General features: G+C 39.2%; 1 protein-coding gene across 2 annotated transcripts; it reads right to left on the bottom strand.

The window, feature by feature from the left end:
• Positions 1–43: 43 nt before the first annotated feature.
• CFLAR (CASP8 and FADD like apoptosis regulator) lies at positions 44–12,721 on the bottom strand. Of its 2 annotated transcripts, none has more exons than XM_027725708.2 (11): positions 12,561–12,721; positions 10,860–11,003; positions 8,521–8,935; positions 7,568–7,673; positions 6,532–6,667; positions 6,264–6,361; positions 5,293–5,344; positions 4,625–4,674; positions 3,375–3,453; positions 1,154–1,649; positions 44–253 (listed from the first exon to the last, which is right to left on the bottom strand). In XM_027725708.2, the coding sequence occupies exons 3-11, from the start codon at positions 8,814–8,816 to the stop codon at positions 115–117; spliced, it is 1,452 nt and encodes a 483-aa protein (XP_027581509.1). In that variant the 5' UTR covers positions 8,817–8,935; positions 10,860–11,003; positions 12,561–12,721; the 3' UTR covers positions 44–114. The 2 variants fall into 2 exon arrangements, with proteins under 2 accessions (XP_027581509.1, XP_027581508.1); XM_027725707.2 differs by having other exon boundaries at positions 8,521–8,835.
• Between the last annotated feature and the right edge of the window lie 1,282 nt (positions 12,722–14,003).

Here is a 14,003-nt window from a genome sequence, read left to right as displayed (position 1 = left end):
GCACTTTAGATATACATGAAATAAAATGCATAAAGTAAAAGTATGTGTGAAACTGTTCGGATCATATTAAATACTTCTTGTTAGAAACTTCAGATATGTCCTTTCCAAGAGCAGTTAAGTAGGAAAAAGAAAAAGTTCCTTCGTCAGTGTGTGCTGGAGCAGAAGTGAGTATTGTTGGCATGGCTCAGCGGTCTCATTCCATTTATAAACTCTTCCGTTCAGTTCCGTATGGATATCTGATATGGTGAGTTTCCTGCAGCAACAAAAGTAAAAGCATTCCATTAGAGAATGAAGCAAGACACCATCTAAGAATCCACAAGAGAGAAGACAACTTTAGACTCAGCAAGGAGAAAGTTCCAAATGTCAGTCTTTACTGCAGAGGCTAGACCTCTAAAACACAAGGCTGAAGAGGCATTTTGAGACAAACTTATAACCCAAATCAGTGTTGTGATATTAATTATGCTGATATGATGATCTGTGATTTCAAGACAAGGTTTTGGCATTTGTAAAAAGGTACTAAATGTTAATGCTGCAACTACCTTGAAAAACAGCTGTTAGCTCCCTGATAGATCATTTGTATAGAGAAAATCTTTGTTGTTGTTATATATCCAAATATATATATGTGACTTTTGCTCAGATTCCTTTTGATCTCTTTAAACAGAGAAAAGTTTTCTGACAGTTTAAATTCAAGAATACTGGCAATCTAGTGGCTGAGTGAAGGATAAATTAAATCTACAAAAAGCAGAAAATCCTTCCCTCTCTACAGCCTTTTTCCTGAACTTAGGCACTGATTTTCTTATATTTGCAAGCAGAGCTCTCCTTAATGGTACATGGCAATCCTCAATTTAACAGAAGCCTGGAATGTGCCTTTTTATCTTGGAGAAGGAAGATTCTGCATCCTCTCTAAAGTGCTGACATACATTATCCAGGACTCCCTTCTTACTCTGCAAACCCCAGTGCCATAACACACTTTAATTTTACTCTTCACAACCAGAAACTTCATTCCTACCTCAGGCTACTTGTCTTTTAGTTTATGACGCTGCATGAAGTCACTTTACAGGACCAGATGGGACGGAACTTAAGGTTTCTCCTTCTCAATGACAACAGGCTGTCATAGGAAATGGGTTATTTTTTTCCTCTTTTTCTAATTTACCTTATGTAAGGATCGCGGAGTAGCTCAGCCAGACAACGCAGGTAATATGAGCATGAAGTTGAGGATTTTTCTAGTGTAGACGCATCCACCTTACAATGACTCCAAAAGATGTCTGCTCCTCGGGGGATAATGACTTTAGTAACGATATTTTTATCATTCCCATCTACTTCCAACAGACTAGTACATTCTTGCTCGTTTTCTGGCACAATGTAGCTCTGAATAAAAAAAAGCTTTGGTTTTCCTAGGAGTCCAGGACATGAGTCTGGTGTGAAGTAATTTTTTATTTGTTCCAAAGGGAATCCAGAACAGGTAATGTCTGTACAGAAGATGCCCTGATGACTTCCACGGCTGACCAATATGCAAATGAAGCTGTCATAATTTCTGTGCTGCTGCAAACTTGCAACGTCAAGCAATGTTTGCTTCATGGTGGCAATATTTAAATATCTGTGACAATGAACGTCATAGCCCAAGCCTCTGAAGGTCTCTTCCAACACATCTGAAAGAAGCAACAGGTAATTAAATCACAGCACACTGAGGCTCAATCTCAACTATCCCGAATTACCATATTTACAGTGTTTTGCTATTGGAACTAAGTAGTTTATCACAATAATTAAAGAATCAGGAGGACGCAGTGTTGATCACAGTACATTACATACTTATAGTGCTCTATGCATGTTGTCTTTAACGGGAGTTATCTACTTCATGATAACAAAAGACAGTATTATTTGGCACGTGATCTGTTCCAAATTCCACAGACCCTTGCATACTTCATTTAGAGTCAGTATCCCAAGTTCCTATGATGCAAGGAAAAACATTAGAAAATATTTGAAATGGTAAGGAATTACGTGAATAGCATGGGAAGCCTGTTTCCCCTTTTAATGGTCAAAATTACTCTGAATGGTTATTATAGATATACAGAACTGCATAAAAAACACAGAGGCTCCCTTAATTCAGTCAAAAATGAACCTTCTGCAGTCATTTATGATTCCAAGAGCCACCAGCCCCAGTCCTTCAGTCCTTGGAAGATAGTCTATTTTCCTCTTGAGACAAATTCAGGGTTTTTTTTTTGTTTTTTTTTGAGAGTAGAAGTGAGGAAGTGCTTTAGCACTTTACAATGAACAATATAATTTCTATATGTAGCAACTGCATCCTTGTTCTTCTAGGTTTTTTTTTTGGGGGGGGGGGGATTTTGTCTGGTTGGTTTTGTTTTTTTTTTTCTTCTCCAGAAATCAGCGATGAACTCGGTAGTACAGACCAAAATCTCAAAGGTGCTTCCCAGTTGCATGTAACTGAGTTAAGTGCCTTCCTTTTCCCTCTTATCCATGCATGGCAGGATTGTGAATCAGTTTTAGTTCCTGTTATCCTAATGGCAAAATGTCTTGGTTTCTATAATTTATCCAACATATTATTGTCAAGCAAACACAAAAATTTTACTTTCCACATCCACTGCTCTTTAACAACTACATGAATAATTCTAAGTTGGTCCATCTGCTGGACCATTACATATGATAAAAATAAAAGATATGTCCACAAACCCTCTCCTTCCCCTATGTCTCCTGCCTACTACAGAACTGACTGCAATTACTCTCTTCACTTTTATTTTTAGCCTCAAGTGCTATAGTGGTTAGAGACTGAGGGATTTTTCTGCTTCTGCAAAAATCTAATTCTTGGATTAGATCAGGTCATCAGAAAACCCCCACATTTTAACCATGGCAGTGACTACAGAGACAGCATGGTGACAGTTTCAGTTAAACTGTGCAAGGTATGACAGAAGCCTGTATTATTAATAAAGGAACACATAACTACTCAAAATCTATCGTGTCCTATATGACTGCACTTCAAATCCAATGGTTTTGGTTGTCTTAACTGGTGGGAAACACTATCTTTACCATCTCTGACAATAACCTGCTGTATGACTGTAGCAGGTAGGTCTCTGAACATCCTCCTTCTCCCTCCCAAAATTCAGTCTTCAAGTTCTTTCATTCAGAGATTCTGCACCAAAAAACCAAACTAACACTGCTTGCAATAGTTGGGGGGACAGTTGGTTTTAACCTCAGGCTGGGCCTTCCAACTCCCTGCTTTAGAAGACTTACTAGAATTGGTAGACTAGCTGACTAGGACAACATTACCCTAGTCTGGCTGGTAAATGTACAACATACTCTTTATATTAAATTGTTCTAATTATTAACAAGTTAAGGAACTTCAAATTCCAGAGACTTACCTGCATCATTGCCAATACAGTCTATGATCAGGCATATTCCTAAAGGTTGACTTTGCATTCTGTAAGGTTCATCAGTCCCCTGAGGAACATGAGAGGACAATTAGAAAGTTAACGTCACTCTCTCAACTTACAGACCTTACTGTTTTCTCAGATTTTAGCACCTCAGATCTATTAAATTACATTTAGTTGTTTTCCATAGAGTAGCTAGCAGAAATCTATCTACTGGGATGTAGCATATCTTATTTACACAACAAAAAAATCAGAAGAAATGGACTAATGATTCTTTCCCCCTATTTCTAGTACAGGCTTAATTTTTGTTTCCTTGCATTATGCAATCCTTCTACTATAAAGATCCTCAGAGACTAAGACTATATCAAAAATGATAGGAGCAAGTCTGAAATGAACCTTACCTCTAAACAGATCTTCAAGTCTGTCAGGTTTTGGGTTTTTTTGCCGTGTGGGGTGAAGGGGCTTTTTAAAGCCCTGCACTATGAAAGCAGTGATCTTCCTATAGTACTTCCAAATTAAGTATTTATTGAAGTAAAAAATAAATACTTATATAAGTATTATAATACTGTCTCTGCTATTGAGATGTTGGGAGCTACAAGCTTCATACTGCCAACACAGTAGAGAACTTTTGTGTTCTTCAGGTGTGCAAGCAAGCACTGTTCATCAGAACATTTGTTCCCTTATTTAGTGGAATAACTGCATTGCTCCTAAATAATCTGTAATGACATCACAATCACTCTCCCCTCTAAAGAGATTAAAATTCAATTGGTACAGGTAACTCTGTTGTTCCTGTCCTACAGGAGAACTAGTGAAAATAGCAGTAGTCCATTAATACCTAAAGCATGTCTGTCTCCTGCCTGGAGCAGCAAGGGGTGAGGAGGGAAGCATAAACAAAGTTTGCTGCATGCAAAGAAGCCCTGTGACTTCTAATGAGATGGCAAGAGAGGTCTGACCTCCAACAGGTTTTAACTTGGCCTCCACTAATAAATGTACAAGTTCTGTGTACACACCACACATACATGGATTTTGCACACTGCTGCTTCCAGAGTAGCAGCAAATTTTTTAATTTAAAAATATATTCTGCAAAAGCAATTCACAGAACCTGTTTATGGCTGAGGGTGTACACATTACTCTGTCTGCACACAATTAAAGGAAATCCCCAAATGAAACACCCAGAAAACCAAGGTAAGTTCTCACAGAGGTTATTATATTCACATGCATACATATGGACAAGCACATACCTTATGTGACGCTGATCCCGATTCCTGAATGGACATGGGAACTGGTTCTGCTGCAGTTAAAACATACAGAAGCAATCTCAGTACATAAGTACCAGTGAGATTTCTTTGACACCAGATCAGTTATAAAGAGGAATGTATCTCACTCATCTGGACCTCTTAGATTCTATGTATGCCACTGAAGTTTAAAAAGCCTTCGACTCTTCTCCTCTAAATTGTCATTTCGATTGCATTTTACATTGCTTGTGACTAGAATAAAAAAGGAATCTCTCCTACACTGAGAGAATTCAGCCAACTACTCTTAAAAATCACCATATTTGAGCAGTATTTCCAGAGAAAACACAATATACATGGAAAGAACCTGGTACTCGGGATAGTCAATCTTATCTGTGGTTTTATTAATAAAGTATTTATTCTGTTAAAAACCTGTGACAGTGGAAACCCACAACAATTTTTAATAAAGTTTTAAAATGTGGCAGCACAAGCAAAGCAACTAAAGACCAAATAATGAGGCCAGGCTCAGTTTTCAGAGGTACCAAATACTCTCTGCTCCTGGTGTTATCAGCTGGATTAGCCATAAACACAACCATCAAACAACAGTCCTTTTGATACAAAGAAATTAATCATTTGGCTCTTTTAGATCACCAAAACTCAGATAAAAATGCTCTTACCCAGGGTATGATTTAGTCCATTTTGTAATTTTTCTTTGCTCCCATTCTGAATCTAAAATGAAGAAAAAGGGCATAATTTTCCCTTTCTATTTCAAGAATAATCATGTGTTCCAAAATAAAACACAATAGTATTTTTTCCTCAATAAAAGGATTACATGTTTTAGATTCATATATATCACCTAATCAGGACTACAAAATAACTAATGAAAAAAACCACCAAAAGCACAAACAAACAAAAAACTCCAAAATTATTGTTCCTCAGAAAAAAAATTACCAGCTTGTCATGATCAGCAAAGAAAAGTTTATTCCCCAATCTAGTAAAACAAAAAAAAAAATCTCCACAGATGTGAATTTTGTTTCCCGTAGAGCAGCAGGGAACATTTACTGAACACGTGACAGAATTAATCTCATCCAATTTAGCAAGACTAAAGACTTTAAGGAAGGTCATACTAATACAATATCAGACCTAACCCAAATATAAATAATACTGCATGCAATAGGATTTGATGACTTTTCACATACTGACATATTTTCTTAAAATGAGATTAAAACAAACCACAAAAAAAAAAATCTGAAAAATTCTTCTTAAAAAGCTCTAATCTCCAGATTCAAAAATTAAAAGCTACTTTCCCTGCAAGGTCCAGCGGTACAAAGAAGAATAATATGTTTTGTAAAGACCATTAAAAGCAAAACTCCACTAGAGTGTAGCAGAAAAAACCTTTCAAGATACAGATTTTATATGTTCAACTAATAGGGAAAAATTCACAGGACTTCTTTAAAGAGGACCTTTCTCACTCAGAAGATTTAACTCAGACCCTAAACCCAGCAAACAGTGGGAATAACAGAAACAAACCAAGTAGTATTTTAGTCACTAGCAATCTCTCATTCCTCAGGCTCTGAAAGATGAATCTCCTTTTAACATCTGGCAATATTCAGAAATAAAGGATTTGTCTGATTTCTTGTATACTTACCCCTGAATTGTAAGGAGGATCAATCAGATTGAGATTAGTGAGAGATGCTGGGCGTGCATTTACATACACTGGCTGAGAATGAACGGAGGACATTAAAGCTGCAAATTTAACAGAAACACACAAATACACCACGATATATCAACTGTTTTAAAAACCTAAATCTGTGAAGCATGTAAATACTCTGATTTGTAACTCATAGTTTTATTTTCAGTAAAAGCACATCTCATTCTTGCTATCAAGAGTAACCACTGCAAAAATAGCATCTTACCTTTGTGTTTGTAGTTCTGAATCTTCCTAATCAAATCTATCCTGTGAATACTTTGAAAACAGTTTTCTATCAAATCCAGTTGATTAGGAGCCACCAAATTTAGTTTCTCCAGGTCAATTACAAGAGCTAGAAAACTCTAGAACAGCAAATGAAAACCAAACATTATCAGTAATTTGTTCTCTATCAGAAGCAACAAAACAACCCAGAAAATACCATGGGGAGGTCATAAAGGCTGTATAAGCAATGTAGGGATGTTACCTTCTGACACACTAAGAAAATATTCTGAAAGGTATAAGAATTCTTGGTATTATCACAGAAGTAACAGAAACTAGAAAGTGATATTCTTAAAAATTAATCTTAAGTTTTTGAGGAAACAGTTTTGCATTTCATTTTTGCTACAAAGTCAGTCACTGGGAACGTCATCTCACATGCCACTAAGCAAGAGGCAAGAAAGCTTTGTGAAATTTGTAGGGCCTCTCCTTCCTTGATTAAAGAAAATGTTTTGAAGAAGACAGAAATCTTCAGTCTTCTATGCACAGTGGTCAAGTTTTCTGAATCCTCTCTACTGACTTTCTGCTTTCTCAGAGGACTTAAATATTCAGAATAAAAAGGTACAGAGAAAGGCATAATTAAAATAAATCTGTTCCTTTGTAAGTGAAGCAGAGCACAAACATAAAAAGTGACTTTGCAATTCAAGATACATTTCAAATGATTATTGGTTTCAGATCCTTCTTATATGAGCTTTCAGGTCAGTATTACTGAAGACTTTTTAAAAATGCCTTCTGCCTGTGAGGTTCATTCTAACACTATGCATCTAGATACAGCAAGCACTATTCCCTGTTTTTCATGCCTCCTTCCTTGAATTAAAAAGCAACGAAATGAAATAGAAGCCACTACTCTGTGTCCACTTTCTGATGTCTTTCTACTCCTGCCTCGCTACCCCTTGCAGCACTGTCTCCTCTCCTTTGATCTCTAGCTACTTGCCTTTTTACTTTGATCTCTCCCTGCTCCAGGGGAGAATACCAGAAAAACATACCTTATCTTTTGCCATTTTCATCCGAGGTGTATAATCTCTAAGTAGAAAAAGAAGAGAACCCACTTCCTCTTTTTCCAGATTCTCATTTATTTCTACCATTAGCACCCTGAAAAAAAGTTGAGATATTTCTAAACGATTAGCTTGAAGCAAGATCCCTCCCTTGCCCAACTACTGAGCTTCTCCCATGTTCCAGTCTTAATGTATCATTTCCAACTAATAAACAGGCAAAAAACCTACCATGCTATAAGATCCTACTCTTTCTAATTAGCACCTGCCTTACTCACACTGTAATAGCCACTGTCAGGAAAACAAAAGTCTTCTTCATGTTTCAATAGAGAATGAGACAACAGAACACATCTTTAACTTTTTTACCTATTAGGTACAGGGTTTTTATTTTAGTGAGAAGTTAACATAGGAAAATCTTCCTTGTGAGTATATGTATTTCTTTCTGAAGTCTCTCAAAGAAAATAACTGGAACTTCTTAATTTTAGCCTCTCGAAACTAATAGAGTAAAAAAGTAGTATGAGAGGTCCCTTGAGAAAAGCTATACCACATGGCTATGTGCCCAAAGCAAACTAGAAAATACCTCTAACTAATGATGTCCCTTTAAAGTGCCATTTTTATCTGCTAATCTACAATTTACAAACATAATTGGTTTTATTGACTAACATACAAACTCCTGAAATATAGATGTTTCTAATGTCACGACTTGTGAGAAACTACTAAGGTTTAATTTAGGGACTAAACTTGACATATTCTTTTCACTGTAATTCTAGATATAATGCTCTTTTCTGCTTTTCTTTTACCTTTAATAACTTTTTAAAAAATAAATAAAAATAAAATAAAAAAATAATAAAAACCCAACCCTCCCATGCCTCTCCGAAACTAAGAAAAACCCCCCATTTACTCTGAACAAGATAGCATAGCTCTGAAATCTGAAATAGATATATTACCTGTAATCAGGGACAAGTCTGAGACTCCTGGTAAGGTGAGCTTCCACTGTTGCTTTCTCAGTGTTCAAGATCCTCCTCAGTAAGTCAAACCTTTTAACTCTGTACAGCAGCTCAGACAAGCCAACAGGAGACAGTTTCTCCCTCTCATTCAAAGCTGCCAAGATCTCTCTAAGATCAGCAGTGGCCAAGTCAGGAGCAAGGTCTCGGCACAGGAAAACCATCATCTCTTCTTCTTCTTTATCCAGTTCTTCTTGAATCTGGTGAATAAGGGCAGCTGGCACTTGGCACGCGGTCATCACTCCGTTGCTGTGCCTACTGGTTATAAACAGGAAACCAACACGACATGAGGCCCATGTCTATCGCAGCACTTCTCTGGTGTTCATTCTTAACTAGGTGCATTTTTACAAAAGCAGTTCTGTGGGAGAGAATTAGAAGTCAATAAATCAGGGATCTGCTGCACAAGTTCACAGTTAACTCTCCTAACTGAAGTATTTTGCTTTCGACTAAAACTCCAACTTACTCTTCACAGACCTCCTGTGTTCGAGGGACTCTCCCAGCTGTTCATTACAGAACTAAAGGTACTTGGTAGATCATACTAATCAGAAAGACATGTGAGTTCTTTTTAAAGTGAATTACACTAACACTAATCTGTAAATTCCATAGGAAGTGAAACAAAAGTCATCGGCTTCCTGATGAGTGGGTACTTCAAGTATTTCTGAAAGCTCTGACCTCTTCCCAGCAACCCTCCACCCCTCTGCTCATCACCACCTTTTCTCCCTTCAAAGTCTCAAGGCATTTTTCAGGAAGCTAAAAGGTAGTGCAATCATATATAGTAGATGAAAGAACGAAAAAAAACCTCCACATACAAAACCACTGCTATCAGGTATGCACTTGGTCTTGAATGAAGTAAAAATTAAGGAAATATTCACAAGATAACACGTAATATTTTAAAACGCTAATTAGCTGTAAATACAGGAGCATGTGGATTTTCTTACTTATTGGCATAATTTAAAGTGATTCCAATCTGAATGAATTATTCGGGTTTTAAGGATTCTCCGTACACACCCTTCATGCTCAAAAAGGCTGAAGAACCGCTCAAAGAAAAAATTCCAACCTTCAATATGCAAATTGGTTAACTGAAGGTATAGATAAGCCACAGAACTGCCTTTTTCTTCATGTAACATTCACGTGTCACCATAGTGAAAACTGAAATAAAAACTCCACCTTAGAAAAACCCCCAGCCTTGTGATTAACAAAATCAATAGGGTGCTATGTTCAATTTCCACTGCCACCAACTCTGGAAATTCTATCTAGCCTCCTCTGATCTCCATTACATACATGGAGAAAGGTGAGATGAGCAATCTGAAGACAAATCTTAGTCCTTAAAAGGAGCTTGATGACTAAACTGCATAGTTTTTTTTTTACACTGTACTGGAAAGCAAAAGCTAACACAACTTCAAAGCCTAACACACTGAAGATTCTAGCACCTGAGGAAGATTTTTTTAAAGCATTTTCAGCCTTTTGTTACACCTTCTGGAGGTTACAAGCAACAATGTCATATACTGTGTTCATAAATGAAGCAGACGAGATAAACTCATCTACAAGCCTTCCCCGCCCCCCAAGTGCTGTTTAAATGAAAAATAACTCTACAGATCTACTTGACTTTCCTCAGAAAGGAAGTAAAAAACACATTTGGTTAAACTCATGGACTGGGTGTCACTGCCCACTAAAAGAGTGTATCAGAGGATAAGCAGAGGAACTCCTCTTACACTCTAATGTGTTTTGGAGAATGTTCTATCAGAGAAAAAGCATATTAATTGCTAACTTATTTTCAATCTAGCATCAAACATTGATGAGAATTCTACAGAAAGACACAGACTGTTTTCATGCCATAATGCAGTCAGGAAAGGGGAGACAGAAAACACTTTCATATGAAAGTATCTCCCAGGTACATAGAGCTGGGACTTTCAAAAGGACTTGAGGAAATTTTATTTATGACTCACTCTAAAGTAAAGAGGAATTTAACAACTTTTGGCCATTTTTAGAAATCTTAAAAAAAACTTTTAACTATTCCAGTTGATTTTTATCTAGTCTTTTAAAACTAGTTAAAAAAAGAGGAAGAGTATGTGTGTGTGCGCGTGTGTGTGTTAGGGAGTAATTTCCTACAGAGTTGAGATTTCAGACACACAAAATTACCAATTATATGTTACTTTAAAAATAATCTGCCTTTAAAGTACACATATAAATAACTTACTTTTGTGAACTTCCTTTATATAAGCTAAATCACATGCTCATTATAAAAAATGCTGATCATACTTTTAGTGCTGAAACTGTCTTACCTGTACGCAAGTCTGTCCACAAAAACATTGGAAGAGTGGCGTTTGACCATCGCCAAATCACTGATCCAGATCCAGCACACATTGGTTTCTACCCAGTATTTTCCACTGATGGTCCATATACAGTTTATTACATCAACTCATTCTCTGTTGGACAAGTATCAAGACCAAAAATTATTGTGGGGGGCCTACTTCCTAATTTTATGGAGGGGGGGGAAACAAAAGAAAAATGACGTGGGATCATGTGTTCTTCTGTATGATTCCACTGGACCAGGAATGATGCTCTAAATAAAAGCAAAAACAACTGTGCACACACAGTGATCACCAATAACATTCACTGGACACCGTGTGCCGAATGAGTAAGAGCAACATGAAGTAAGTTTTTAGTATAAACTAAACCAGTTTATAACTTTGCAACCAAGCACCACGTGCCCATATTTTGACAGCAGATATGTCACAAGACTGGGGCAAGCCCAATGCATTCTATGTGCTTTTATCTAAGCCAGATCCACTTCACTCGAGGAGATGAAGGGGCCATCTGATGACTTTTTCAAACATCACAGATACAGTTATCATAGCTGCAATAATTAACAAAAAAGCAAAAAGCAATGGCAACATAAAACCGAGCAGGCTGGCTTTTTATTTAGATTACCCGGGCCCTGCAACAGGACCTACATTGAATGAAGATTCTCTACAAAGAGGAGAAAAAAAACAATTTATCCTCTAAGACAAAATAAAAAAGTTCATACTCAAGAGATAAAACTGCCCCAATAATCTGTGTGTTCACGTGCATGTGCAATCAAGGATTTTTTTTTTTTCCCCACACCCTTGCAAGGAGCAGTAAATAACACCGTACTAAAACTTCACACACAAAGATGCACAAGGGTCCAGTTAACTCCCCGCTGGCCATTTTGTATCCCGAACGTTTCACAGTCATCTTCCCGGCAACAAAACCAGGATATAACCCCAGTGGGTGCGGCTGGTGTGGAAAACGATCCTTGTTTCCCAAGATGAGTTCACGTGGAATACCCCACGCTGGCAGGAGAGTAGGAGGTGAGCAGGCGACGAACGGCGCTGGGTGCGCTTTGTGTCTCCTCCGCTCTGCTTTGTTTGAACAGGCGGGGCGGCGGCGGCAGAAGGGCTGCGCTCCGAGCCGCTGCCATCCGGCATTTTTCAAAGTTGCAGAGCGTGCTCCACAGCTTTCACACTTCCCTATTTCCTCATCGCCCTGTGCCCTCTAACAGAAGGACTTGTGCGAGGTACTCGGGAAAAACAGGGAATTCCCTCGGGAACTTTCGCATTCCTTATTATTCTGTTAGGCTTAAACAGTTTTCTCACAGCGTAAACTAGTAGTGCCCGCACTAAGTTTTTTAGATATGCGCTACTTTTAACGCCCCGGTCCTCCTAACAATACCCGCCACCCCAGCAACACACACAGAAAACAACAACTAGACGTGGTTTATGCAGTTTTCCACTCAAATTTCTAACTACGTCATTTTAGACCGCATTCGGTTTCGGTTTTCCCCGCGGGCCAAGGCCAGGCTCAGGCCTCCCTTGCGCCGGACGCTCCGGCCACAGCCCGCCGCTCGCCCGGACACAAGGGAGAGGACCCGACCCCGGGGCACGGTGTGTCAGCCGCCTACACTGAGAGCGCAGCGTGAGAGGGGGAGTGTGAGGAAAGGAGGGGGGAAAGGTAGAACGCACCCAGACACGCCGGGGAGGTCCCATCTACGGCACTCGCGTCCGCCACTGGGAGCAGGGAGGAGGCGGGGGCGGTGCCGGCCCGGCCGGGCGAGGCGAGGCGGGGTGAGGAGCTGTGTTTCCGTTCCGGTTCTGCTCCGGGAGACGGTACGCGGAGCAGCGCCCAAACGCTCCCGCACGATGGAGGCGGGGCAGGGCCGGGCGGCACCGCCCGGCACCTTCCTCGGACAGTCCCTGAGCGGCTGCCGAGGGGGGGCAGCGCTGGGAGGGGATGGAATAGCGGGAGCGCGGTCCTGGGTTCGGTGTGGGCACAGGCTGAGTTTTTGTACCGCTTCTGGTACGGGGACAGACAGGACGGCTCTGTACTGCCCTGGGAGCTGTTAAGTAGTAGAGCATTTTTTAATGAGCAGCTGCAGACCTGAGTTCAGTGGGAGTACGTGTTTTGGCTGGGGTTTAGGCAGATGTAAGCCCCTGCTTGGTTCATGTCTTGCTCTATATGAATTCGTTCGTTCACAGTGAGGATAATGTAGAGGTGTGTTAAAGTTGTATGCTACCTGCTGTATAATCTTAAATAAATACTAAGTAATGCCTTGTTCCTGAAGACTGGGTGTTGCGATTCCCAGCAACTTCCATGAAGCCATTTACCGAGCTGCTAGTGGTGCAGCTGGAGCTGCTCTCCAAAAGGCCTAAAATCTAAAATTCTGAGCTATTTTGTCTGCTGAACTAGACAAAAGCCACCTCCATATGTGGTGAAATTAGACACATGCAACTCCCAGCTCAATGGATTTCAAAGCATTTACAGCGAGTCATTTTTTTTGTGCTGCTAAAAATAGAGCAGTGGAAGCACAGTACTCTGGGATAGCACACACACATTCATACTGTCTTTGGAACTGCAGGGGAAAAGGAGGCAGAAAGTAGTTACCCACAGTAGAATTTGGCCAGGTACCAAGTGACAGCTCTTTGTTCTGAAAAAATACCTGTGTTCTTACTGAAACTGTGTGGTCAGGCTCTTACTGTAATATCAGTCATTCAAGGATATCCCAGTATCCTGGCTATTAAGGTGCGGCATTGGATTGGCACTGATTCAGAAAGAAACCATCTACCTGCTGTGAATCAATATGTACACTTTCTCCTTGGAGCTGTTCCATGCAAACACATAAAAGATTTGTACAGGCTAATAAAAGAGGTTTAAGGAGATGGTATGGCTGGAGACTTACGAAAGAAGAATTATTTTTTTCTTTTATGTAAGAAGAATGAGTGATTTACCCATTTAACACAGCCATTACTGGAGCTACCAATATACTCTTCTGTTTACGTGCTTTGCTTTTTCCTTAATGTACCTAATTTTTATTAAATAGTTTTCATATTTTTATAGGCAGCATTTGGAAGTTGTATGCAAGGTTCTTCATTCTTCTCGTTTCTGTGTTGAAACACTACATTGTCTTC

This window comes from Pipra filicauda, unplaced genomic scaffold (assembly GCF_003945595.2).
Source record: "Pipra filicauda isolate LSUMZ 115617 unplaced genomic scaffold, ASM394559v2 scaffold569_size315192_pilon, whole genome shotgun sequence".
Classification (NCBI taxonomy): Eukaryota; Metazoa; Chordata; class Aves; order Passeriformes; family Pipridae; genus Pipra; species Pipra filicauda.
Note: the sequence above shows the minus strand (reverse complement) of the source record. Positions and strands in the feature narration are given on the sequence as shown.